The 26,161-nt window shown below is 45.6% G+C and overlaps 1 protein-coding gene across 1 annotated transcript; it reads left to right on the top strand.

The window, feature by feature from the left end:
* Positions 1-395: 395 nt before the first annotated feature.
* Positions 396-26,161, top strand: BFSP1 (beaded filament structural protein 1). Its single transcript, XM_081857055.1, has 8 exons — positions 396-915; positions 2,882-2,942; positions 11,277-11,372; positions 11,939-12,031; positions 14,215-14,322; positions 19,274-19,494; positions 20,941-21,026; positions 24,069-26,161. The coding sequence occupies exons 1-8, from the start codon at positions 545-547 to the stop codon at positions 25,028-25,030; spliced, it is 1,998 nt and encodes a 665-aa protein (XP_081713181.1). The 5' UTR covers positions 396-544; the 3' UTR covers positions 25,031-26,161.

Raw genomic sequence — 26,161 nt, 5'->3', positions numbered from 1 at the left:
TACCTTTACCTTAGGATGAAAACATTCCTCATCCCTGCCCCTTTAACAAAAAACCATAAACGAAGCCAGCATCCCACTAGGCATCGATGAAATGTGACATCCTCATGCAAAAATCCCTGACTGAGGTGGACAAAAAAGGAAGAAAAAAGCAGTGGAATGTTTGGATGCATCCTGTAAAGCCACACAGCTTTTGTTTTCTGCCTCTCCAGCAAAAATAGGACATCTCCCTCCCTTTGCTTTGAATTGGGTCTCGCACAATTGAAACAGACGGAGAGAAAGAAAGCCCCAAAATGCTGACAGGATGGAAACACCGAGGTTGAGAAGGTGGGGCCGTTGGATTTTATTTAGTCTACTGCATCTAGCTAGGGTTTTAGAATCCTAAATGACAGAGAGGCAGGTCAGTCCTCGAATGTTGTGGCGGGAGAGCTGAGCTCATCCCCTTCCTTTCCATTCCCAGTCCAAGAAACATCGTGCCGTCAAACTGGAGAGAGAAAGGGACTGGCAAAGGGTATCTCTGGGCCCGCACACATCCCCCCAGGCTGCCATGTACAGGAGCAGCTACCTGCGCGAAGTTCGCAAGGAGAAGTATGAGAGGTCGGATGCTTTCGAAGAGCTGCCCCAGTCACCTGAGTTTGGCAGCTTCGCCCAAGCTCAGGGCCTGGAGAACCTGCAAGAGCTCAACGAGCGCTTTGCCAACTACATCAACCGGGCCCGGGTCCTCGAGCAGCGCAACGCCATCTTCCGCAAGCAGCTTGAGACCTTTCAGCGCATGGATGAGCTGGCCGGGCTGGAAGAGGCTTTCGCAGCTCAGATCGACCTCAACCGCCAGCGGGTTCGCGAACTGGCCTCCGACAGAGCTAAGTTGGAGCGGGAAGAGAAAGATGCTCAGCGTATGCTGGATGAGTTCCGTAACAAGTAAGTTGGCTGTGGGCGAGAGGAGAGGGGAACACCATGACGGAAACCAGAGTTTATGGAAACGGACGCGAGTGGCGCTGTGGTCTAAACCACTAAGCCTCTTGGGCTTGCCGATCAGAAGGTTGGCGGTTTGAATCCCCACCACAGGATGAGCTCCCGTTGCTTTGTCCTAGCTTCTGCCAACCTAGCAGTTCAAAAGCACACCAGTGCAAGTAGATAAATAGTTACCACTGGGGGGGGGGAGGTAAACAGCATTTCCGTATGCTCTGGTGTTCCGTTGTGCCAGAAGCGGTTTAGTCATGCTAGCTACATGACCTGGAACTCTGTCTGTGGACAAACGCTGGCTCCCTCGGCCTGAAAGCGAGATAAGCGGCGCAACCCCATAGTCGCCTTTGACTGGACTTAACTGTCCAGGGGTCCTCTACCTTTACCTTTATAGAATAATGTGGTTGGAACCGGCTGCAATGCAGGCATCACAGCTAAAGAATCCCTGACAGATGGCCATCCAACCTTTGCTTTAAAAACTTTAATGAGGGTTATCCTTAACGTTTAGTTGGAATTTCCTTGCTTGCTTTTTGAATACATTGATTCAAATGCTACCCTCTGTATTGGAGGCATAGATAAGGCTGCCTGTAGTTTTTGAAGAGAAGTAAACACACACACACACACACACACACACACAGTAATCACTAGGTGGTGCCTGTGCATGTATTCATTTGGTGCTTGGCTACATTCTGAACCAATAGAGCCTCAGTTAGCATGTGGCTTAGATTACGAGGATAGAAATGGAGATGAGGTGGACCATGTTCACCACCTTGAGCTCGTTGGAGCAAAGGTGGGTTAGAAATGCAATGAACAAACAAATGAATAATAAACCCACTACATGAATTGTTGGGGACCTGGCTTTGCAGATTTAGAAGCCCCACTCTGCACTTGACATTGATTGGTGGGTAGCAGAACTCCAAGGACTGTCGCATTGAGAGTGCATGCCGTACGACAGTGTATAATTATTTTCGAGAAATAAATACTTGCACAACTTAGCGATGTTTAGGATGCCTTTATGGCAGGACTGGCGACACTTTTTCAGCAGTGCAACAGATGTGCCCCCCCCCAACTGCCCATGGTGTTACATTCCAGCCAGGCAAAAGCCAAAGTTTTCTAACCCCCACCCCCATTTCTCTATCCTCGGTAAGGGAGAGACCTTATAACAGTTCAGAGGACCAGATTGAGAAGTCGGAGGGCCACATTCAATCCTTGATCCTGAGGTTCCCCATCCCTATTTTATGAAGTATTTTGTTTACAGCCATGGTTTCCAACATGGGGGTGGGCGGCAATTTGAGAATGAGTTATTGACAGTTAATGGCCTTTTAGGCTCCCCCCCACGTGAATAGGAGTTCATTTTTTGAATAATAAGAATTATATGTCACCGGGGGAGGGGGTGATCAGGATTTTAGAGATGCTTAGGTGGGGCATGGCCAAAAGCAGTTTGGGAACCGCTGGTCTACAGCAACAGTTGCCAGTTGATAATCTCAATCTTGCCTCCTGACACACATAAAATTGCCCTTCTTTCTTTTATGTTCTTTCATCCTGTCCCCCCCCCCCTTATGTACCTCACTGAAAACAAAGACTGGATTTTCAATTGATCCACAGAAGTCCATGACAACTGACTAAATAACTGATAAAAAGATAACAAACTAATAGCAGGGGTATAACAATTATTAGAAACACTGCCCCCCACGATGATATTATACCTGGTTTTCAAAACGTTTTTGTTCTATCTTGTAATTTCTGTTATAATATTATCAATTTTTTTTCATTGTTATAAATGACGAATTATGACAAATTGTTTGTTTCTGCCATTATTCACTTTTACCTGGAAACAAAAAACAGCACATTGAGCCACTTACCCATTTCTTTTATTACCTTTATTATTTACATTTTCCTTTTTGCTTCTCTTTTTCCGTAGATATAAAAATGAATGTGAGTATCAGCAGATGTTGAAAACTACTCTTGAACGACTTAATAAGGTAAGTTCACAATATCAAAGGCTATCTGCTTCCCCTCAGCCAATGTTTCTTTCATCTGGTGTTCCTTGTTAGCAACCATGTCATGGGCACTGTTCAATAGCTGCCAGCAAAAACCAGGCAGTCACATGGCACAGGTATCACCATTCTGAAGTTGACATGCTTACTTGAGGTGTAACAAACTGCATTTTTCTAACAATACAGTGGTACCTCGGGTTGCATATGCTTCAGGTTACATACGCTGCATTTTACAGACTCCGCTAACCCAGAAATATTACCTCAGGTTAAGAACTTTGCTTCAGGATGAGAACAGAAATCGTGCAGCGGTGGCGCAGTGGCAGCAGGAGGCCCCATTAGCTAAAGTGGTGCTTCAGGTTAAGAACAGTTTCAGGTTAAGAACAGACCTCCAGAACGAAATAAGTTCTTAACCCAAGGTACCACTGTATTTAGTTTATTTATTTGAAAAATGCATAAACTGTCCTTTTTCCAAAAAAGGATTCTAGGGCAATATGCATAATAATAATAATAATAATAATAATAATAATAATACAGAAACAAACTACAAACCAACAATACAGTACAACAAAAATAAGAGGAATAAACTCATTCAGTAACGTAATCTGAAACTATCATCCTTTAAAATGCTTCATCAAATCAAAAACTTCTAACCTGGTGCTGAAAAGAATACAAATCTGACCCTAGGTGCACCTCTCTCAAGAGGCTATTCCATATTTGGAGCCACCACAAAGACCCACCTAACTTTTGTACATACATTATGTACTTCTGTTCTGAATATGAAGCAGAATGACCTTATGGTCATAGTGCACCATACGCTTGTTCAGAAGGAGGCGTTCCTTCAGTTATTGGGGCCTCAAGCCATTTTAAGCTTTAAAGGTAAGCACCACACCTTGAATTGGCTGGGTCATGAACAGAAAGCTAATGTAGTTCATCTGGAACTCATGTTTCAGCCTATCGTTCCGCCTGGACACTGAGGTCCAGCTTCAAGGGCCTTTTGGCAGTTCCCTCACTGTGAGAAGGGAGGTTACAGTGAACCAGGCAGAGGGCCTTCTCGGTTGTGGCGCTCGCCCTGTGGAATGCCCTCCCATCAGATGTCAAGGAAATAAACAACAACATGACTCTTAGAAAACATCTGAAGGCAACCCTGTACTGGGAAGCTTTTTAATGTTTTATCGTGTTTTTAATATTCTGTTGGGAGCCATCCAGAGTGGCTGGGGAAACCCAGCCAGATAGACAGGATATAAATAAGTTGTTGTTGTTGTTGGTTGACATGGCTCCATCTAGCTAAAGAAGCCAGAACTTTGGCAGCCAAATTCTGCACTGATTGGAGTTTCTAGATGCGTTTTGGCCTCACATATAACACAATATAGGAATCCAACCTGGATTACTGTAGCCAGGTGGGCTATTTCTACGCAGGAAAGGATGTAGCTGATAAACCAAGTAAAGCTGGCAGAAGATGCTGCAAGCCACTGAGGCATCTTGGGTCTCTAGTGATAATGTTGAGTCTTAAAAGAATTACCCGCAAGCCGGGCACCTCCTCCTTCAGAGGGACCATCGGAAACCACAAACTCGCAGTGGTTCCATCTTGTTGGGACAGTTTATGAGTCTTCATCCCTCCCATTGCCCAGATACTAAACTAAGGCCAATCGAAGAAGGACTTGTGGATCCCGCAAAAACAACCATGTAAGAACTGTGCAGGTATTAGGAGGGCATGTGCATGCACACAGAGAAGCAAACACACACGCCTCCTTTAGAAAAGCATTGAATGAGCGCCTTCTGGGTATCTGAAGGTTCAGAAGAAAGGAAAAACTCTGTAGCAGATTACATCACAGGCAAGTTTGTACATCAGCCAGGGCCTATAAAATACTTTATCAGGACTGTCTGTTTAAGGAAAGGACCCAGTCTATATCTGTATAACACTAGGCTCTTGCACAAACCTAGTTTCCATGGCAAACACATAAAACCTCCTGAGAACAGATTCTTTTCAAATGAAATATGAAATATGCTTTTTGGGATGGGGCGATAAGGTCTTGATACAGCAATGGACATAGCTGTAAAACATTGTTCTCCTTTGAGAAGAAATTCTAATATTAAAACAGCTGCTTTATCCTACTGGGCTATTTTCTTACTTATGGGCTGAAAAAAATGGACCCTCTTTCCTACTTTGGATGGCTAACATGCTTATCTTCCTATTGATGCTTTAGAGTGCCTTTTCTACCACTTTGGCAGATAGATGCTCCTTCAGTTTAATTGAAATAATTACCAGCATTCTGTCAATTATATTCTGATGTGTCACTCCCCTGATGTGTTGCCGCGTTCGTAACCGGAAAGTTACATATCCAGAGCGGTACGTAACTAGAGGGTCCACTGTATATATTATTATATTTTTAGCTTTTGTGATACAAGTGCCTCTTTAAAAGAGGTGACCCACAGCATTATTGCCAACCACCTTCCTCTCTTGATAATAAAGTGTTAAAAACAGTACAGCGTTAAATATTAAAAACTTCCCTGAACAGGGCTGCCTTCAGATGTCTTTTAAAGATAGGATAGCTGCTTATTTCCTTCACATCTGAAGGGAGGGTGTTCCACAGGGTGGGTGCCACTACCGAAAAGGCCCTCTGTCTGGTTCCCTGTAACCTCACTTCTCACAATGAGGGAACCGCCAGAAGGCCCTCGGTGCTGGATCGATCTCAGTGTCTGGGCTGAACGATGGGGGTGGAGACGCTCCTTCAGGTATACAGGACCGTGGCCGTTTAGGGCTTTAAAGGTCAGCACCAACACTTTGAATTGTGCTTGGAAACGTACTGGGAGCCAATGCAGATCTCTCAGAACTGGTGTTATACTGATGAACACCCAGCCCAAACCCCCTGATGATCTCTCCCAGTGGCTTCATATAGATATTAAAAAGCATGGGGGAGAGGATGGAACCCTGAGGAACCCCACAAGTGAGAGCCCAGGGGTCTGAACACTCATCCCCCAACACCACTTTCTGGACACGGCCCAGGATAAAGCAGCGGAACCACCGTATAACAGTGCCCCCAGCTCCCAGCCCCTCTAGATGGTCCAGAAGGATGTTATGGTTGATGGTGTCAAAGGCCGCTGAGAGATCCAGCAGAACTAGGAAACAGCTGTCACCATCTTAAAGAAAGTTTTCCACAGTCCAATCCCTCCTCCCCTTTGGCATTTATGTGCACATAAAACTCTCTTGACTCATCAGCTCCCCTCTGAACCCCGTCACCCAAATAGCTGCTATGAGCAGTGCTGGTGTCAGACGTAGAGGTGCGACGGGGTTGTTGCGCTGCACAGGTGCCAACAGAGGGTAAAAGAAACATAACAATTAAATTGTGTATTGGACATGTGGCTGTGGTGACCAAGGGCTCATTTGCTTGCAGATGTAATTCAATCGAGGAAGTAAACACTTTCCTCTGACATAGGCTGACCTGTCACAAATTGTAAATATCAAATGGTTAATGCAATTCCCACGATGGCAGCTCGCAAGCAAGCCATTAGATGAAATTTGCTGCTAGAGAACATTTGTAGATCAGCCTGAATAAATATCAAAATTGCCCAAATGCATTTGTTCCTGGGGCATCTGCAAACACAAAAAGGAGTTGCACGGTTTAAATTAAAAATCAGTGGTACCAGCTCTTAGAAAGGGCAAAGCAATGAGCATATACTGTCACCTTTTTGAGAGGAAGAACACAAACACATGGCTTCATTCGTGCACACAAATAGGATGGAAGCAAGCCTTCCAGCTTTTCCCCCTCCCTGCGCATCATACGAAACAGGTGCAGAATAGGCACTAGAAGGACAGGATATAAATCTCTCTCTAGCTGAAATAAGCTGTTTATGTTTTTGCTTGCAAATGTTCAGCTCTTCTTAAGCTGTTTTTTTTCTTTTTCTTTTGAGAGGGGAGGAATGCTGCCTAATATATACATTTTTACAAAGCAATTTGCCCTAAAGCAACACAGTTTTCCCCAAAACAGTATGTTATTATCACTCATATGTAGATTCCTCAATATGTGTGCATTTTTCCACTTGGCTGGATAACTGCATTGCAAAATAATTGTAAAGGCTAGCTGACTGGGTGTGTGAGTTTTGCTTGGTTTTGTTGTGCAATTTATCCTTTTGCTGTATTTGAAGTAGTCTGAAGTACAACATCAAATTAATGGCCTTCTGTTAGCCAATATACTATTGAAATATTATTGATTGATTGATTGAATTTATATACCGCCCTCTACCTGGAGGTCTCAGTATCTGGGCAATGGGATGGACAAAGACTCAAACTGTCCTGACAAGATGGAAGCACTGTCAGTTTGTGGTTTCCATTGCCCCCTCTGAAGGGGGAGGTGCCCAGATTGGGGATGCTTTAAGACTTGGCGTTATCACTAGAGACCCAAGAGGCCTCAGTGGCTTGGAGCATCTTCTACCAGCTTCACTTGGTGTTTTGTACTCAACGGTTTTTAAATACAATGAACTTAATTTTGCTGAAGGTCGAAATTCAGACATTTGTTGCATTTCAATTGGCTACACTGCATGCAATGAGACACCATTTAGTCACATCCATCACCTTTAGACTGGTGTATTAAGACTTTGAAGACCAGAGGTTGCAGCGGATTGTCCGCAGAAGAGCTGAAAGTGTTTTGCTTGGCTAGTTTTTTTCTGAGAATGTGGACTGGAAACAGTATCCCGAGGGATGTACCTGAGTAGATTCAGAAATCAGGACTTGCCAATGAAAGGAAGCATTAATCAACAGCTCTGCAAACCTGTCAGGTTCCTGTCTTGTATCTACCGCTTGTGGGAAAGAATGTTGATTAATCACTTGCTGAAATCACCTTTTAGGACTAGGAGTCTGGGGAAAGTATTGCACAGAAACAATAATGCAAAGGGTCGGGGGAGGGGGATAGACTCATGGGCCAATCTACTCTAGTCATGCTCAACTTCTCACAGGTCTGTGTGCTCCTGCACAGTAAGGATCAATGTATGGGGTGGCACAGCTGGCTACAGTGACAAGGGAGACCCAGACTCCCCCTGAATCTTGCAAGACCTTACCTGCTCTTGTTTCGCCTTGTAGGATCTTGGGGAGAAGATGGAGCATCAGCCATAAAAGGGTCTTGATGTTCACCAAACTAGGCCTTTGTTTCCCTCGATGAGCTTGCAGGACCAGGCGTTTGGCTCCCCATATCTCAACTCATGCAAATAACAGACCAATAAGACTGGTTTTGGGATCAAAACAGGCCACAGCTTTATTGAATACAGATGAAAGAGGTTTGGCTTGGGCATGGGGCAATCTAAACACTTCTGGCCTCCCAGCCAGAAGTGACGCGTGGTCAATCCAGTTCTGAAGTCTTACATCAAATAGGGTGACCCCCGCAGGGACTGCTGTCTAGGGGAGTGCCTTTGGTCCTGGCCCCGCCAGGGCATGTGGACTTGGCCACTCCCCCTGAATCCCTTTAAGGGGATACCCCAGGGTTAGGAGGGGCAGGCAGAGACTACAACCTACTCTCCATCCAAAACAAAGCATTGCCCCAATGCCCAACCAGTGACGATTGCTATGAGGTAGGCAAAACCACCGGGTCGGTGCCAGTTAGCCTGGTGGGCAAATTCCTATCCAGCCCCATAGAGAGTGGTGACCACCGTAGCCACAGCAAAGTCATTGACTATCAGCTTAAACTGAAGGTTGGTGTGTGGGGAAACCCGGCAAAGGAACGAACAGGTAGTTCCCCAGGTGTGGGCAGCTTAAATGGGGCAAGTGGTGGATCTGAGGGAAGCCCCCTGGGCACAGCCCGCATCCCCAGACTGCATCCCCATTTGCCAAAGCAGGGTGCAGGCTTTGATAAGGTGGAGGGGGCTTAAGCCCTCACCGCCTATCAGGGAGGGCACTGCTGTTCCAGTTCTCTCGCCAGGGCCCCAGTAAAGCCTCTGATGCCCTGCAATGCTGCCACACTAAGAGGGGTGAGCAGACTTCCCCAGCAACCCTCACTTGCTTTAAAGTCTTTCCCTGAAGCTTTACGTGGTCTCTGGTTTCTCATGGCTGGAGTACAGTTTGACTCTTCTTGATTGCCTCTTGGTTGTGAGGTGAGGTTGAGTAGTGTGAGATTCAAATGTCCGGCAGGCTTCCCTGTGCCTCTGGACTTTTCCCAGCTTCGAGCAGAGTATCGCAAACAGCGGTGTGTGCCTTGTGTGGGTGTAGAAATAACAGTCCATACACAGCTTCTTTCTAATCTAAGAAGCGGTTTATTTACAGCAGAGAAATAAATCATCTTTCTGTCTCACATAACAAAGAACAATCCTCGTATGTGAGACTACCCCCCAGTGGGCAGGACGCACTCTGAGCTATTAACACTGTAAGCTCTGGTTCTCCTCACAAGTAGGATACCCTTATGGGGTTCTGAGCTAATGCACCAGCACTTGGCCACAGCTTGGGCAGGTGGGGCTGAGCCTGCTGTCGTATATCTCAGGTTGCCAGCGCATGGCCCTCACCACACTGGGTCCTCTCTGCTGGTCAACTCTCAAAGTCATTCCTCTGTAGGTGTGCTGGGATGCGTCCCCCCCCCCCAAACAGAACACCTAGGTTCGAAACAGAAAACAGACCTATGCTATGATGCAATTCCAAGCCTACTTACATTGCTGCAACCAATGAAACTATGGCCTCTTTTAACTCAAGCATCTGTTTTGGTCTGATGGTTACTTAGCCTTTTGTTTTGGGATCACCTTGATGCGCCTGCACCACAAATCACAAGCACTGAATCCAGATATATGTGAGTGCTGGCATTCTGGTCCACATCACAAGATGGATGTAGCTAGTTCGATGGCTCTAGAATGAGTTTCGCTATGTGGCTACAGAAGAAGCAACTGTCAGAGATACTGTTGCTCTGTATGTGGCTTTCTTTTGCTGAAAGGGGTGTTGGTTCATGAGAAGAAACAGGAAAGGAACTGCCCAAAGGCCCTCAAAGCTGGACCTCAAAGCTGAATGATGGGGGTGGAGACGCTCCTTCAGGTATACAGGACCAAGGCCATTTAGGGCTTTAAAGGTCAGCACCAAAACTTTGAATTGTGCTTGGAAATGTACCGGGAGCCAATGTAGGTCTTTCAGGACCAGTGTTATATGGTCTCGGCGGACACTCCCAACCACCAGTCTAGCTGCCGCATTCTGGATTAATGGCAGTTTCTGGGTCACCTTCAAAGGTAGCCCCACATAGAGCACATTGCGGTAGTCCAAGCGGGAGATAAGCAAAGCATGCACCACTCTGACGAGACAGTCTGCGGGCAAGTAGGGTCTCAGCCTGCATACCAGATGGAGCTGGTAGACAGCTGCCCTGGACACAGAATTGACCTGTGCCTCCATGGACAGCTGTGATTCCAAAATGACTCCTAGGTTGTGCACCTGGGGCACAGTTACCCCATTCAGGACCAGGGAGTCCTCTACACCTGTCTGCTCCCTGTTTTCAAAAACAGTACTTCTGTCTTGTCAGGATTCAACCTTAATGTGTTAGCCGCCATCCATCCTCCAACCGCCTCCAGACAGGACCTTCACCACCTTCACTGGTTCTGATTTAAAAGAAAGGTAGAGCTGGGTATCATCTGCATACTGATGAACACCCAGCCCAAACCCCCTGATGATCTCTCCCAGCGGCTTCATATAGATGTTCATATAGTGCCAGTGGGCTGATGAGCTCACTGTTTTCCTGCTGATTCATATCTCAAAAAGTCATAGAAAAGAATGCAGAAGTGTTGAGCAAATGGCTGGTTGCTGGCTTAGAATGTTCTGGTTGTGGTCTGTATTAATCTCATTTGCTCACAGTGCAGATAACAAGGCCCAGAGCAAAAGCCCATGCTAAGTTTTTATCTTTATCATTCCTGGCACATCAGCAGACCTGGCCAGTTCTGCATTCCATGATATAATGGAAAGAGCAAGCATCTACACATTTTTGAACAGCACAGCAGACGCTTTGGATTAGTTTATTGGGCCATGTCACAAAAGCAGTTCTCTTTGAATGGCTCTCCATCACATGTCCTCGCCAGGAATGTCACTGTTTTGCAACCCCTAAATATGGTGGTTCTGTCTGAGCACTGGCAGCTGAGCCTTTGAGGCAGATAGCACATCTTGGGCTAATGTTTGCTGCATGTGATTGGCTGTGCATATGTAAAACTGGAACACTCATTGATGGGTTGATTTTACTTACACACAACTGTGCCCAAAGCGGTTCACAGCAAACATTCAAAACACTAAAACAGGGAACACTGGAAATATAAATATACAAAATACAGAACGTGTCGGTAAAGTCAAAATAACAAAAAGAAATGCTTTTATTACAGGAAGCCGATGAAGCTTTGCTGTGTAATCTGGAACTACAGATTGAATCACAGTTCTTGCAGGATGATGTTAATGCTGCAAAGGACAGATACAAAAAGGTAATTTCTGTGAACTAACAGGGGAGCTTTGATTTCTTCTTAGTTTTCTTTGCTTGCCAAGAAGTGTAGACAACAGAGAGTAGGCTCTAGACCTCTGGCTGACAAGGGACCTTCAGCCAATGAACAAAGTTCTATCTCCCATTTTCTTCCCCCTCTATTTATGGCACCTTCATAGCAGATTAAAAGCCATAGTGGGGTGATATAGTGGAAGTTGATCTACCTTCTGGTGCTACAGAGCTGTGGCTATGAACAGGAAAATCTTGGGGGAGAAACCCTAGTAGGGGACCCCAAAACAAGCCAATGGGGACTATGAATGGTCAGTGGCCAAAGAATGCAAGATGACTGTTGAAGGAGGGGAGTAGAAAACCAGAAGGATGGATCTCTGAACAGGAGGTATTCCACAGTGCAATGTTTTGTTGCAGGTCTCACTTGTCTAGAACAATTCCTTATTTACCTAGGATGGATCTACACATGGGGGGGGGGGGAATTGAGTTGAGAGGGGAGTCCCTTGAATGGAGATCCTGCCTTTGATTCTTTCAAACGTAAATCATTTTGCTCTGCCACAGAACCTCATGGAAATACAGACCTACGTCAGTATTTTACAGCAAATCATGCAAACAACTCCTCGCGTATCCACCATCACAGCTGGAGCCAGCGAGGTAAGTGTTTTATTTCACCGACAATGTTTGTGGCGAAGGATCCAATTTTCAAATAGTAGTAAAAGGGTAAAAGCAAAATGGAGTGATTGAGGATTGGTGAAGCAACGTTTGGAGGATTACATGGGTATTCTTGGCGGGCAACCATTGCACAGCAGTATATTGCTGTTCTTTTTAAAATAAATTTTATTTTTGCATTTTCTGTTTTACATAAAATAATGAATTAAATACATCAACATATAATCCCTTTTGACTCCCCCACCCCCAGTTGTGGATCTTAATGTAATGATTTTCCCTTCTGCATCTCTTTCATAACTCTGTTTTTATAAATCCTTTGTCAATCCAGAGCTCAAATTTTCACTACAAGTTTTCCGTCAACCCTAACAATGTACGCAATTGTTTACAATAGCATTTTCAAACAAATTATAGACTTTCCCCATTCTTTATTAACGACCTCCTCTTCCTGGTTTCTCATCCTGTACATTTTGCCATCTCGGCATAATTCATCAATTCTGTCTGCCATTCTTCTTTAGTCGGAGTTGTACCATCTTTCCATTTCTGCGCTAAGAGAGTCCATGTAGCCGTGGTCGCGTACATAAATAGTTTTGTCTGCTCCTTCAGGATCTCTGGTCCTACAATACCTAAAAGAAAAGCTTCTGGTTTGTTAAAATATTGTATATGTATATTGCTGTGCTTTGATCTCAGCGTTATCATCTCTCCCTGCCCTCACCTCCCCTCTGAGTTGAGCTTGCAAACGGACAGCTTCCACCCAGTGGTGGAGGAAGGGGGTGTGGTGGGGGCGGTCCACCACAGGTGTCATCCCTGGGGGGGTGACATTGCTGCCCCACCTCCTGGGACACTTGTCATGGGCGGCGCCCCCTGGGACACTAGCCCCACCCCACAGGGTGGCTAGCCACGCCCCCAGGTGCCGGAGCAGCTAGCTCCACTTCTGCTTCCACCAGAAGTGACACACAACCAATGTCTCCCAAACCACACCCACCAGCTCCCATCTTTTCCATACAAAAATCAGGTTGATGCAATCCACATGCCACACCTATGAACATATTGGGGATCCATCTGGATCTTTTACAAAAGTTGGATTTTTTGTGGTAGAAGAAGAAGTGGTGCGTGTGTACACTATTCTGAAACATGAGCTGCATAATGGCAACGTTGTGTGGCGGCATGCAAAAAAATCAAATGTAAATTCAAAAGAACGACAAGATGGAAATGGCAAATGGCAAGCTTGGAAAGGCCCAAAGCTTGCATTACTTGGCTTCACCTACTGTTGGCCTCTCTGCCTTCCACCTTATGAGTCTGAAGGGGCGTTCGCCACCCCTGTTCATGACAGAATGATGGAGATCATAGCCAAACAACTTCTTGTAGGGATGGATCAATTATCTGAAGCAAGGGTTCTCAGATATGTGAGCGCCCTTGCTCAAATTATGGGGCCTCTCTTATGCTGAGTGACCCATCTGCCACAGGGAAGGAATTTTTGGCTTATTTATTTGTATCCCCCCTTTTCTCCAAGGAGTTCAAGATGGTGCATGTGGTTCTCCCTCTTTCTGCTCCATCCTCACAGCAACCTTGTGAGGTAGGTTAGGCTGAGAGACAGTGACTGGTCCAGGCCACCCTGTGAGTTTCATGGCTGTGTGGGGACCAGAACCCCTGTCTCCCAGGTCAGTCTGTCCAGCACTCAAATCACTGCACCATACACAGGAAGTGAATAGCAGCGAAGGAGGAGTTGTGGCATTTTCTTTTTTCTTTTTCTTTCTTTTTTTCCAAGACATTGTCAATCAGTCAAATATCCCTCCTAGGTTTCCCAAGGGATGGATACAAATGACTGGAAATAAGGCAGTTCCGTGCATCTAAATATGTCTTTCCGTGAAAACAACCTAGTTCTGTTTCACTTTCCAAGAGCTGCCCTTTGAAAACCTGTCAATATTTCTTGCTTGTACATTAATGGTCTTTTGCTATTCATCATTTCACCACAATGTGTATCCCTTCAAATCAAGTGCAATTTCTGAAAACCGCATGACTTTGATAGCATTCCTGCTGGAAGCACTTGGCCTAGTCGTGCTTTTTTCATGTCCCTTTCCATGCATAATCAGATTTTCGGTGCTACTTGCACACAATCTGATTCCCCCCCCCCCCCCGTGCAACCCTCCCTCTTTCTGCTTTCATCTTAGGAGAAGCTGATAACTGAGAGGAGGATACCGATTCTTCAAAGCCAGTTAGAAGAATACAAGAGCATCCTATGCCAGCTCCAGGCTCAGAAAATGAAACTGCAGACTGAGGTACTTCCCCCAGAAATACAGTTGTGTTAGGCCTGTGTACATACTCCTGTTTAAACCACTGAGCCTCTTGGGCTTGCAGATCAGAAGGTCGGTGGTTCAAATCCCCGCAATGGGGTGAGCTCCCTTTGCTCTGTCCCAGCTTCTGCCAACCTAGCAGTTCAAAAGCACACCAGTGCAAGTAGATAAATAGGTACCACCATGGCAGGAAGGAAAACGCCATTTTAGTGCACTCTGACTTCCATTACGGTGTTCTGTTGTGCCAGAAGCAGTTTAGTCATGCTGGCCACATGACCCGGAAAGCTGTTTGTGGACAAACGCCGGATCCCTCGGCCTGAAAGCAAGATGAGCGCTGCACCCCATAGTCGCTTTCTACTGGACTTAACTGTCCAGGAGTCCTTTACCTTTTTACCTATACACTTCTGTTTACTCTGCATCCAATATGCCCCAAAACTGTTTTGGGAACCTGTGTATACACGCTGTTAGCCACAACAAACCATGTCTGTCCTGTGGTTTCTTATGAAATACTGTGTTTTCATGCATTCCCCCGCCTCCAAGCTAGCTGTGATTCAAGCCAATAATTTGCACACCATCTAGGATAATTCTGCATCAGTTTGCAAGCTGACAGTTCGGTTGTGTTTGACATTTAAACACAGCTGCCTTCACAGGAAAGAGTTAAAGAGCTAAATTCACAGGATTTCTCCAGGTAGATTTTTTGACCCAAAGCCCGGTGACATTCTGATCAAAGAGAGATGGGAGGTACAGTATAATAAAATTTTAACTTCTCCAGCCTGTCAGGAGTGCTCTTGTTCAGAACTGTACTTGGTCCACAGTGTGGATGAATGAGTTCAGTATCTTTAGTCAAGGCCCCAGTGGAACAATCTACCAAAGTCAATAGCTAATACGGGGTCAGGGGGAAATTATCATGTCAAGTGATACATTATTCCTTTCATCCTCCTCCCCACTTTCTCAGCAGATAAATGATCCTGCAAAATGGGGGGGGGGGGGCGTATTCAGCCCAGCTTTAATGTGAAATGCTTTCAACACTTTGAAGCACTACACTAGTGGCCAAAATTGTGGAAACCTTCTGGGAAAAGTGTATTTCTGAGGTTTGATGGCTCACAACACCACTTCTTTTTGGAGTAATACCATAAAATTATATATCAATGGAAAGATAATTTAATGAAGAATGTAATGCAACTAAGTTTGTTCAGTTACCTGTATTCTATAAAAAGGAAACACAACTTGCTTGGGTTAATATGCAGTAGCTTTCCTTCATTCGAATGTAGCCAGTGAGTGTGAGTGTTTAGAGAGTACAGTGGGACCTCGGGTTGCATACGCTTCAGGTTACAGACGCTTCAGGTTACAGACTCCGTTAGCCCAGAAATATTGCTTCAGGTTAAGAACTTTGCTTCAGGATGAGAACAGAAATTGTGCTCTGGCGGCACGGCGGCAGCAGGAGGCCCCATTAGCTAAAGTGGTGCTTCAGGTTAAGAACAGTTTCAGGTTAAGTACGAACCTCTGGAACGAATTAAGTACTTAACCCGAGGTACCACTGTATATTAAAAAGTTAACTCATTTAGTTAGCTCATGCATTCATATCCAGTCAAACATATGCATTTGTTGCCACACACATATATATATGTGCAAGGAAGGAAAACCTACAAGTGGTTCACTATCAGGGCAACTGGATTTAACCCAGTTCTCCCAATGGAAGGATGTAAAAACTGGAGTCCCCCAAGTATCGGTCCTGGGACCCTTGCTTCTTAACTTGCTCATAAATGATCTAGGGTTAGCAATGAGCAGTGAGGCAGCCAGGTTTGCTGATGATACCAAATTGTTCGTGACATTGAAAACAAAGAGGTACTGAATTGCAAGGAGCTCCAAATGGTTCTCTCAAAACTTGGTGAGCAGGTAATAAAATGCAAAAGACAATTCAATGTAAGCAAGTGTAAAGTGATGCAAAAAACCCCACACCCCCTCATTTCACACCCCACCCCCCCTCATTTCACACATACATACAGTCACAGAGTCTGAATTGGTGGGGACTGACCAGCATAGCTGTCAACGTTTCCCTTTTTTAAAGGGGCATTCCCTTATTCCGAATAGGATTCCTCACAAGAAAAGGGAAAAGTTGACAGCTATGCTGACCAGCAGTGAGACTCAAGGGTCATATTGCATAGTCCAATGAATATACTTACTCAGGGTGCAGCAGCTGCGAAAAAGGCAAATGCCATGCTAGGGATTGTTGGGAAATACCATATTTTTCACTCTATAAGATGCACTTCCCCCTCCTAAAAAGCGAGGGGAAATGTGTGTGTGTGTGTTATGGAGCAAATGCAGGCAGGAAGCTCTTCTCAGTCCTCCCTTTCACAAGCCGCGTGGAGCGTGTGTGTGGCGCTTGTGGGCTTTTCCCCGAGGAGGGAGAAGGGACTGACGGGCCATGTCAGTCCCTTCCCCCACCTCCCGAAAAAGCCCCCAAGAGCCGTGTTGTGTATTGAGTCAAAGGATTTTATATCTGTATTATTATTGTCTGTATTTGCATTAGGGTAAAGTAACTGCCTTTTGGTTCCAGAGGGTACAGCTACTATTGGTTCATTTAAGCTGCTGTATTTGGATCCTCTGTCTTATTGGTTTCCTCCAAAAGGCAGGACTGTGATTGCCTGATATTGTTCCCTCCAAAATGTATCCTTTCTAGCTAGTTCCCTGTCCCTATAAATGTAGCTCTCCCCTCCTCAGGTCTCAGTCTTGTTGCTTTAATAAAGAAGTGTTACTAGAGAACTGTCTCCAGCATATTATGTCAAGAGAGCTGAAATCACAAACCCCACGTCACAACAAGCCGCACTCCCTTTAAAGAGCTGCGTGGAGCGTGTGTGCGGCTCTTGGGGGCTTTTCCCCGAGGAGGAAGAAGGGCAGCCCTTTAAAGAGCTGCACAGAGCATGTGTGTGGCTCTTGGGGGCTTTTCCCCGAGGAGGAAGAAGGGCAGCCCTTTAAAGAGCTGCACAGAGCATGTGTGTGGCTCTTGGGGGCTTTTCCCCGAGGAGGAAGAAGGGCAGCCCTTTAAAGAGCTGCACGGAGCATGTGTGTGGCTCTTGGGGGCTTTTCCCCGAGGAGGAAGAAGGGCAGCCCTTTAAAGAGCTGCACAGAGCATGTGTGTGGCTCTTGGGGGCTTTTCCCCGAGGAGGAAGAAGGGCAGCCCTTTAAAGAGCTGCACAGAGCATGTGTGTGGCTCTTGGGGGCTTTTCCCCGAGGAGGAAGAAGGGCAGCCCTTTAAAGAGCTGCACAGAGCATGTGTGCGGCTCTTGGGGGCTTTTCCCCGAGGAGGAAGAAGGGCAGCCCTTTAAAGAGCTGCACAGAGCATGTGTGTGGCTCTTGGGGGCTTTTCCCCGAGGAGGAAAAGCCTGCAAGCGCTGCACACATGCTCCACGCAGCTTGTGAAAGGGAGAGCTGAGCAGAGCCTGGGATGTGTACAGGCTCTGCTCAGCACTCCCTTTAAAGAATTTTTTTTTTTCTGGCATTCCCCCTCTAAAAACTAGGTGCGTCTTATGGTCAGGTGCGACTTATGGAGCGAAAAATACGGTAGATCGAAAATAAAAATAATGTGTATGGTGTGGCCACACTTTGGATAGTGTGTACTTTTCTGGTTGCCTCACTTGAAAATGATATTGTGGAGCTGGTGGGGGGGGGAGTTCAGAAAAGGGCTGCCCAAAAAGATTGAGGAGATGGAGCAACTATCCCCTATGAGAAAAGTTTACAGGCATTGGGGGCTTTTTAATTTAGAGAAAATGTGAATAAAAGGAAACGTTATAAAAGTGTATAAAATCATGTGTGGTGTAGAAAAAGGGGATGGAGAAAAGTCCCTCCCCCCATCATACTAGAACTCTGGGACATCCAATTGTGCTGAATGTTCAAGACAGACCAAATAAAGTACTTATTCATCTAGTGCGCAATTAAACTACGGAATTTGCTCTGACCAGAGGGAATGATGGCCACCAACTTGAATGGCTTGAAAAGAGGTTAAACAAATTGATAGGGCTATTAGTGGCTTTTTGCTAAGATGGCTGTGCTCTGCCTCCACCATGCTTTTCATACACCAGTTTGGGGGCAATCACAAGTGATTGTGCTCCCGCTTGTGGTCTCCTCGTTGGCATCCGGCTGACAACTATGAAAACCAAATGTCAGGCTAGGTGGGCCACTGGCCTAATTTGGCAAGACTGTTCTTATGTTCTTATGAGCTATGAGGGTCCTTTGTTTTTCGTTTGTGGGGGTTTTTTGGGGGGGGGGTACCCAGCCTCATCCCGCTCTCCAAGTCTGGTGTTTGAAAACATATTCCAAGGTTTTAAGGAGGTACACCTTAAAGTGAAATTAAAGGTGATTTCATCTATAATGTACTCTTCAAGGCTACCTGAGTGGTACCCATAGAACCTTTTTAAATAATAATAATAATAATAATAATAATAATAATAATAATAATAATAAGTGTTCTTGGAGCAATAAGAAAGGACTAAAATGTGTTCACATCAGGCAAAGTCTTTGCTTTTCAAGTGATTGATCGCCACCTGGTGGCAAATGTATATTCCACAAAAACGCTTTTTGGCGAAGGATTTTTGCTTCACCAGATCGTCACGTAACCTAATCTGCAAAATGCTTGCTTCCTCACCTGTCCGTGTCTCTGAAATTAACTTTAGTTTTTGCAGTCAGGTCAAATCACTGCATTCTAGAGTTTGCTTTGTTACCCGTGTTTTCATCAGAACGACAAGTGGCAAAGTTTTGCAACGAAACTCAAACATAACCTGTCTAGTGTAAATAGGCAAAGCACAGCCCCTGGCTTAAAGTCAGTGAACTTATGACTGAAACAGGCTGACAGTGACCAGCAAAGTTTTCCAGGGGATAGTTTTCCAGGGGATAAATGCTCAAAGTCCTCTCTTTCATTTCGATATTTTTTTTAAAACAGACAACAATGCTGGAACAGGCTATTAAAAACACCCAGGAAAGCTATGACGATGAGATTCAGTTGTACAATGAGCAGATCGACACTCTGAGAAAGGGCATTGAAGATGCTGAGAGGACCTTGGAAAAATACACCAGCGACTGCCGCCAGCTCTCCATTTATAAGCAGTCTCTGGAGAGTGAACTTGAGCGCTACAAACGTATTATTGAAAATGAAGAAAGCAGGTGAGAGATTGGGGGGGGGGGCGCTGGAGATGTTCATGGGTTCAGTGTATTGCTGTGTCTTTAAGAAGCCTCTTTCAAACCAACCAACAAACCAAAAACAACATTCGAAGTTTCCTATGAAATTGGTGGTACCTGGGTTAATATTAACACCAAAGCAGAACCGGTCCTGCTATTAGGCAGTGTTAGGCGGTTGCCTCATAGAGATGATGCAAAGAGCAATGGGCATAGCTACATGTAGCATGTGCTTGAAAGGTAGAGGGACTCCTGACTGTTAGGTCCAGTTGTGGATGACTCTGGAGTTGCAGCGCTCATCTCACTTTACTGGCTGAGGGAGCCGGCATACAGCTTCCGGGTCATGTGGCCAGCATGACTAAGCTGCTTCTGGCGAACTAGAGTAGCACACAGAAACACCATTTACCTTCCCGCTGGAGTGGTACCTATTTATCTACTTGCACTTTGACATGCTTTCAAACTACTAGGTTGGCAGGCGCTGGGTAAAAGGTAAAGGACCCCTGGACGGTTAAGTCCAGTCAAAGACAACTATGAGGTTGTGGTGCTCATCTCCCTTTCAGGCCGAGGGATCTGGCGTTTGTCCACAGACAGCTTTCTGGGTCATGTGGCCAGCATGACTAAACCGCTTCTGGCGCAATGGAACACAGTGACAGAGACCAGAGCGCACAGAAACGCCGTTTACCTTACCAATTTTCTACTTGCACTGGCGTGCTTTTGAACTGCTAGGTTGGCAGGAGCTGGGACCGAGCAACGGGAGCTCACCCCGTCGCAGGGATTCGAACCGCCAACCTTCTGATTGGCAAGCCCAAGAGGCTCAGTGGTTTAGACCACAGCGTCACCCGCATCCCATGTGCTTTACCATTAACACATCCACAGACTCAAGTGAGTCTGCTTCCCTCCGGTGTGCAGTCAACTTCTGTGTGCAGAATGGTATTCCATGAGATCTATTCAAAATAAGTGAGGGTTTCCATATTTTGAAGAGCAAAAAAGAGGACACATTTGCGGATTTCTACTTTCAACTTTGGATTGCTATGCCGAGACTCTAATTTTACATACCCATGAAAAAGAGGATGTGTCTGGGGAAAAGAGGACATGGTGGCAACCCTAAAATAAGTAGGACTGCTTCTGTAACCCGTGAAATATTGCTGTGATGAAAGCATCCTCCTCTGTTTCTAATAATTCTAGCCAGCAAGGTGCTCAGGGAAGTGGGCATTGGAGAATGTGATGTCATAAAACTCTCCATGTATTCAGCTTGAGGCAACACAAAAGGATAAAAATATCTTATTTGGAAGATGCCCATACATTATGCAGAGAAATAAAGATCCATAATTATGCAGATGCTGTACTTGTTTTGTTTGATTTGCATAGCCTTCATTCTTTTTCAATGCATTATTTCACAAGGCATTTATTATAACTCGTTTCCCTCTGTTCCAGGTTGAATTCTGCCATTGTTGGAACCCCCGTGACGCTATTTACACAAACCTACAAAACCACACAGACCACAGCTCTTGGAAGGAAAGGTAACGACCTAAGGCTAGGATGGGGAAGGAATTAGATTCAGGTGCCTTTCAGGGCAAGCCTATTATTATTATTATTATTATTATTATTATTATTATTATTATTAACAACAACAACAACAACAACAACAACAACAATTTTTTTAAGATTTTCAGTTTTATACATTTCAATAATTTTAAAATCATTTTAACATTTCAAAACTCAACTTCCTTCCCCCTCTTTCTGCGGTTTTTAAAATTTGTTTTTAATATCTTCAATATATCCAGATTAACTTAATTTACTCATTTATTCATCTACTTTAAATATATACTCTTATATAACTGCAGGCTATCACAATAATCCTGCCAATGTTCCTATCTGTTCACAGTTTATTTGTAAATATTCCATAAAACACTTCCATTTTTTTATATAAAAAAAGTTTGTTATCTTGATTTCTTATTTTTCTGGTAAGTTTCATCATTTCTGCATATTTTGTGTCCATTCTTCTTTTTCTGGGACTTCTTCTTCTTTCCATTTTTGGGCAAGTAACATTCCTGCCGCTGTAGTCACATACATGACTAAATTTCTATACAGTTTGGGTGGTTCTGTCCCTTTATTGGATACAATAAAGGAACTGGAGGCCCCTCGACTGCCCTCGGGTTCAGTATTGGACCACTTTGACCGGATATCCCCAGCCGATGTGGACAGACTCCTCCGAGCTGGAAAGCCCACCACATGTCCTCTCGACCCGTGCCCGTCCTGGCTGATTAGAGCGTGTCCAGACGAGGTGCGGGCCCCCCTGGGGGATATCATCAATCTGTCCCTTGGCACCGGGACATTCCCAGGGGAACTGAAGGAGGCAGTGGTGCGCCCGCTCTTAAAGAAAACATCATTAGATCCCTTAGATCTATCCAATTACCGCCCGGTTTCGAATCTTCCATTCCTGGGTAAGGTGATTGAGAGAGCGGTTGCTGAACAGCTTGGTAGGTTTCTGGATGAAACATCGGCTCTGGATCCATTCCAGTCCGGCTTCCGCGCTGGTCATGGGACTGAGACGGCTCTGGTCGCCCTAACAGATGATCTCCGCAGGCAGCTGGATCGAGGCGGGTCGGGGCTGCTGATTCTTCTAGACCTGTCAGCAGCCTTCGACATGGTCGATCACGAACTCCTGGACCACCGCCTTGCCGACGTGGGGATCCAGGGCACAGTCCTTCAATGGCTGCGCTCGTTTCTCTCCGGTCGGGGACAGAGGGTGGCGCTTGGGGGGGAATTGTCATCCCGCCACTCCTTGGTGTGTGGTGTGCCCCAGGGTGCAATACTCTCCCCAATGCTTTTTAACATCTTTATGCGCCCCCTCGCCCAGCTTGTCCGGAGTTTTGGGCTGGGCTGCCATCAGTATGCTGATGACACCCAACTCTATCTGTTGATGGACGGCCACCCGGACTCTGCCCCAGACACACTGATCAGATGCTTGGAGGCTGTGGCTGGATGGTTACGTGGGAGCCGGCTGAAGTTAAATCCTTCGAAGACAGAGGTCCTCTGGCTGGGACGGGACGACAGGGGGCTGAGGGGGCAACTCCCATCTCTTGCGGGGGTGCAATTAGTGCCAGCACCGTCCGTTAAGAGTTTGGGTGTAATCTTCGATACCTCCCTCTCCATGGAGGCGCAGATTGCAGCTATAACAAAGGCGGCATTCTTTCATCTCCGCCAAGCTAAGCAGTTGGCTCCTTACCTCTCACGCCCTGACCTAGCCACTGTGATCCACGCGACGGTCACCTCCAGACTGGATTATTGTAACTCGCTCTACGTGGGGCTGCCCTTGAGACTGACCCAGAAACTCCAGCGGGTGCAAAATGCTGCAGCGAGACTCCTTACGGGGTCTTCGCTTAGAGATCACATTCATCCGGTGCTATACCAGCTGCACTGGCTCCCGGTGGAGTACAGGATCAGGTTTAAGGTGCTGGTTTTAACCTTCAAAGCCCTATACGGCCTAGGGCCCTCGTACCTACGGGACCGCCTCTCCTGGTATGCCCCACAGAGGAACTTACGATCTTCAAATAAAAACATCTTGAAGGTCCCAAGCCACAGAGAGGTTAGGCTGGCCTCAACTAGAGCCAGGGCTTTTTCGGCTGCGGCTCCAACCTGGTGGAACGCTCTCTCACAAGAGACAAGGGCCCTGCAGGACTTGACATCTTCCCGCAGGGCCTGCAAGACAGAGCTGTTCCACCTGGCCTTTGGTCAGGGCGCAGCCTGACTCCCTCCTCTGGCAATCTTTACAAAACTTTAGTTTATGGTTGCCATCAATTTTGATTTTAATTCATTTTAATCCATTTTTATAATGTTTTATAATGTTGTACTGTTTTAGTGTTGTTAGCCGCCCTGAGCCCGGCTTCGGCTGGGGAGGGCGGGATATAAATAAAATTTATTATTATTATTATTATTATAATTTCCAAAGTCAGGGCAAACCTATTTAATGGAGTTACCCTCTCACAGTTCCCCAAATCTCTACCCCCTCACTGCACATGCATTAAACAAACTGCTGAGCATGACAATTGCCTTGGATTTTTATGTATGTAGGAAGATGCATATTTATGTATAGTGCAATGAATGCTTTTGCTATTTGAAATGACGACTGAAAATTATTACGGCCTCAGCCCAGTATATCTGAAGGAGCGTCTCCACCCCCATTGTTCAGCCCAGACACTGAAGTCCAGCTCCGAGGGCCTTCTGGCGGTTCCCTCAATGCGAGTAATGAGGTTACAGGGAACCAAGCAGAGGACCTTTTCAGTAGTAGTAGCCTGCCTTGTGGAACGCCCTCCCATCAGATGTCAAGGAAATAAACAACTATCTGACTTTTAGAAGACATCTGAAGGCTGCCCTGTTTAGGGAAGTTTTTAATGTCTGATGTTTTATCGTGTTTTTAATATTTTGTTGGGAGCCGTCCAGAGTGGCTAGGGAAACCCAGCCAGATGGGCAGGGTATAAATAATAAATTATTATCATTATCTTCTGTTGGATCTCACACAATGGCTATGTCCGTTTCCCCTCCTTTCCCCTTCTCCACAGACATTACGTTGGTTGCTCAAGACATCACCAGTGCAAAGACCAGACAAAGAAGTCTGCCGAAGAAGATCTCAAGGAGGAAGGAGATCACTGCTAAAGACCTTGCCAATGGTGCTCCATCAGAAAAAATGTATGACCGGCCTTTGGAAGGCCTTGATCATGATCAGCTGGATTTCAAGCATGAGGGATTAATGATCACAAGTGAACACAGGCAGGGTGAAGTTGAAGACGTGGAGCAAGAGAGGGCTGCAGAGGATGTGCCTGATGGAGCACAGATAAGCAAAGCTTTTGATAAACTGTGCAACATAGTGAGAGAGAGGATCAGATGCTACCAGAGACCAGAACCCAAAAGCGACTTCTATACTAAAGGGCGGTATGTACTTGTCACCGGAGAGGGGAGTTATGATGACCCCTGCTTCTACTCTTCACCCACCCCTTCTGGAGGTGGAATCACTGTCTCTGACAGCGAAGGTACGATGCCCAGTGGAGGTGTTGCAGAACCAATATCAGAGCTACCAGAACCTCTTGAGAGCGATAAAGGTGAACTCGAAGCCCAAGAAACACAAGAGGGGCCCAAGATGCCGGAAGACCCGAAATATGAGTATAAACCAGAAGAAGACAAAGCAAAGGAAGATGTCTTTGAACAGTGGGGGAAGCCTGAAGGGAAACACGAAGAGCCAGCAAAACAGCCGGGGATCGAGGAACATGGGCCAATGACCCCAATGGGTCCAAGTGACCGAACTGAAGCAGGCGTATACATAGGCAAGGAGTATGGCAGGGCAGGTAGCCTCTCTTTCAAGGAGCTGAGCCCACCAAGCACCGTGAGTTATGAGAAAGTGGAAGTGGTGGAATCCATCGAGAAATTCTCAGACGACAAAATTCAGACGTATGAAGAAACCGCCATGATTGTGGAGACCATGATTGAGAAGACCAACAAGAAGAAGCAGGGAGACAAAAGCTCTTAATGAGCATCTCCGAAGCAGCTAGATTATCCAGCTGTCAGTCATTAATGTGGTGTGCTCCTCAAGGCTTCTTGCTTCATAAAGTTATCACTAATAAGGTCAATGGAACTATTCCAGAGTGAGTGGGTTTGAGGACTGTAGCCTAAAGGCTACATTTTGCTTGAGTTCTTCCCAACCTCTTTCCATCTTTGGATGGAACGATAAAAATAGTGGGTTTTGTTGCTTGGAATGAAGCTGGCTTGTCCGTTAACAGCAAAATATTGAATTACATTGCTACACTTCTGAGATCTTAAACCTGATTCATGAATTACCTGCTCTGGTGCCATCTGCTTAGAACAGACCCAATTATTAGCCATGGTGGTGAAACATGTACACTGCCAGTTGCACAATGACTTCTCATGCTAACCCTCAACAACTAGAATGGCTCTAACCACAGGAGAAGACAGCCACACCACAGAATGCAAGGTGTGAACCCCAAACAACTGGATCTATTTAACTACCACTGCCACCCTGCTCCTAAACAGTCATTTTGAATTTAGGTCTAGTACTTTTAATTTCAAGCCAAGTTGCCCCCAATTCAGTAAGGGAGAACTAACTGTATCAAGATGGTTATAATCAAAATGTATAATCAAGGTGCCCACCTAGACTCCAGTGAAGCGGATAAATGCAAGGGATGCAGTGAGGCAAGCAGAGCCTCTTCTATGGATGCCACCAGACTTCTGCAACTGATCTGCCCTGGGGCCAGTGTCCTCGGCGTCATGGCATCTGTGTGATTGTGTCAAATGTCATTATTGGAATCAATTAACTTCCCTACTGAAGTGTTTCTTGCGCCATACTGATATCTGTCTTTCTAATTATATGGTACTGCAGCTACGGACGGTAGATGGGGACATGTAGCTGAGTTTCATTTAATAAATATTTAGCCTTTCATAGACAGTGTTTTTCAGAGGATGGGTGTTGACATTTAACCACAAAAGGCAGATTTTTTTTGGGGGGGGGGTTCATTGAAACTTATTAAAGCCACAACTAGGCTTCAAACGGACTTTGTAAATGTTGTTAAGAGACACCTAAAATGTAATCACAGGATGTGAATAGAGATATAATACATTCAGAGGAAGGGGACCAGGTTCCTCT

This window comes from Podarcis erhardii (genome assembly GCF_964252035.2).
Source record: "Podarcis erhardii genome assembly, chromosome: 3".
Classification (NCBI taxonomy): Eukaryota; Metazoa; Chordata; class Lepidosauria; order Squamata; family Lacertidae; genus Podarcis; species Podarcis erhardii.
The sequence above is the reverse complement of the archived record's forward strand: the minus strand, read 5'-3'. Positions and strand labels throughout refer to the sequence as shown.

What these genes read in the sequence shown, in the direction of transcription:
- BFSP1 (XM_081857055.1), top strand. Translation starts at nt 545, where the DNA reads ATGTACAGGAGCAGCTACCTGCGCGAAGTTCGCAAGGAGAAGTATGAG. An exon ending in CAAAGGACAGATACAAAAAG is followed by an intron (nt 11,373 to 11,938) that starts GTAATTTCTGTG and finishes GCTCTGCCACAG; the next exon opens with AACCTCATGGAAATACAGAC. An exon ending in CACAGCTCTTGGAAGGAAAG is followed by an intron (nt 21,027 to 24,068) that starts GTAACGACCTAA and finishes CCTTCTCCACAG; the next exon opens with ACATTACGTTGGTTGCTCAA.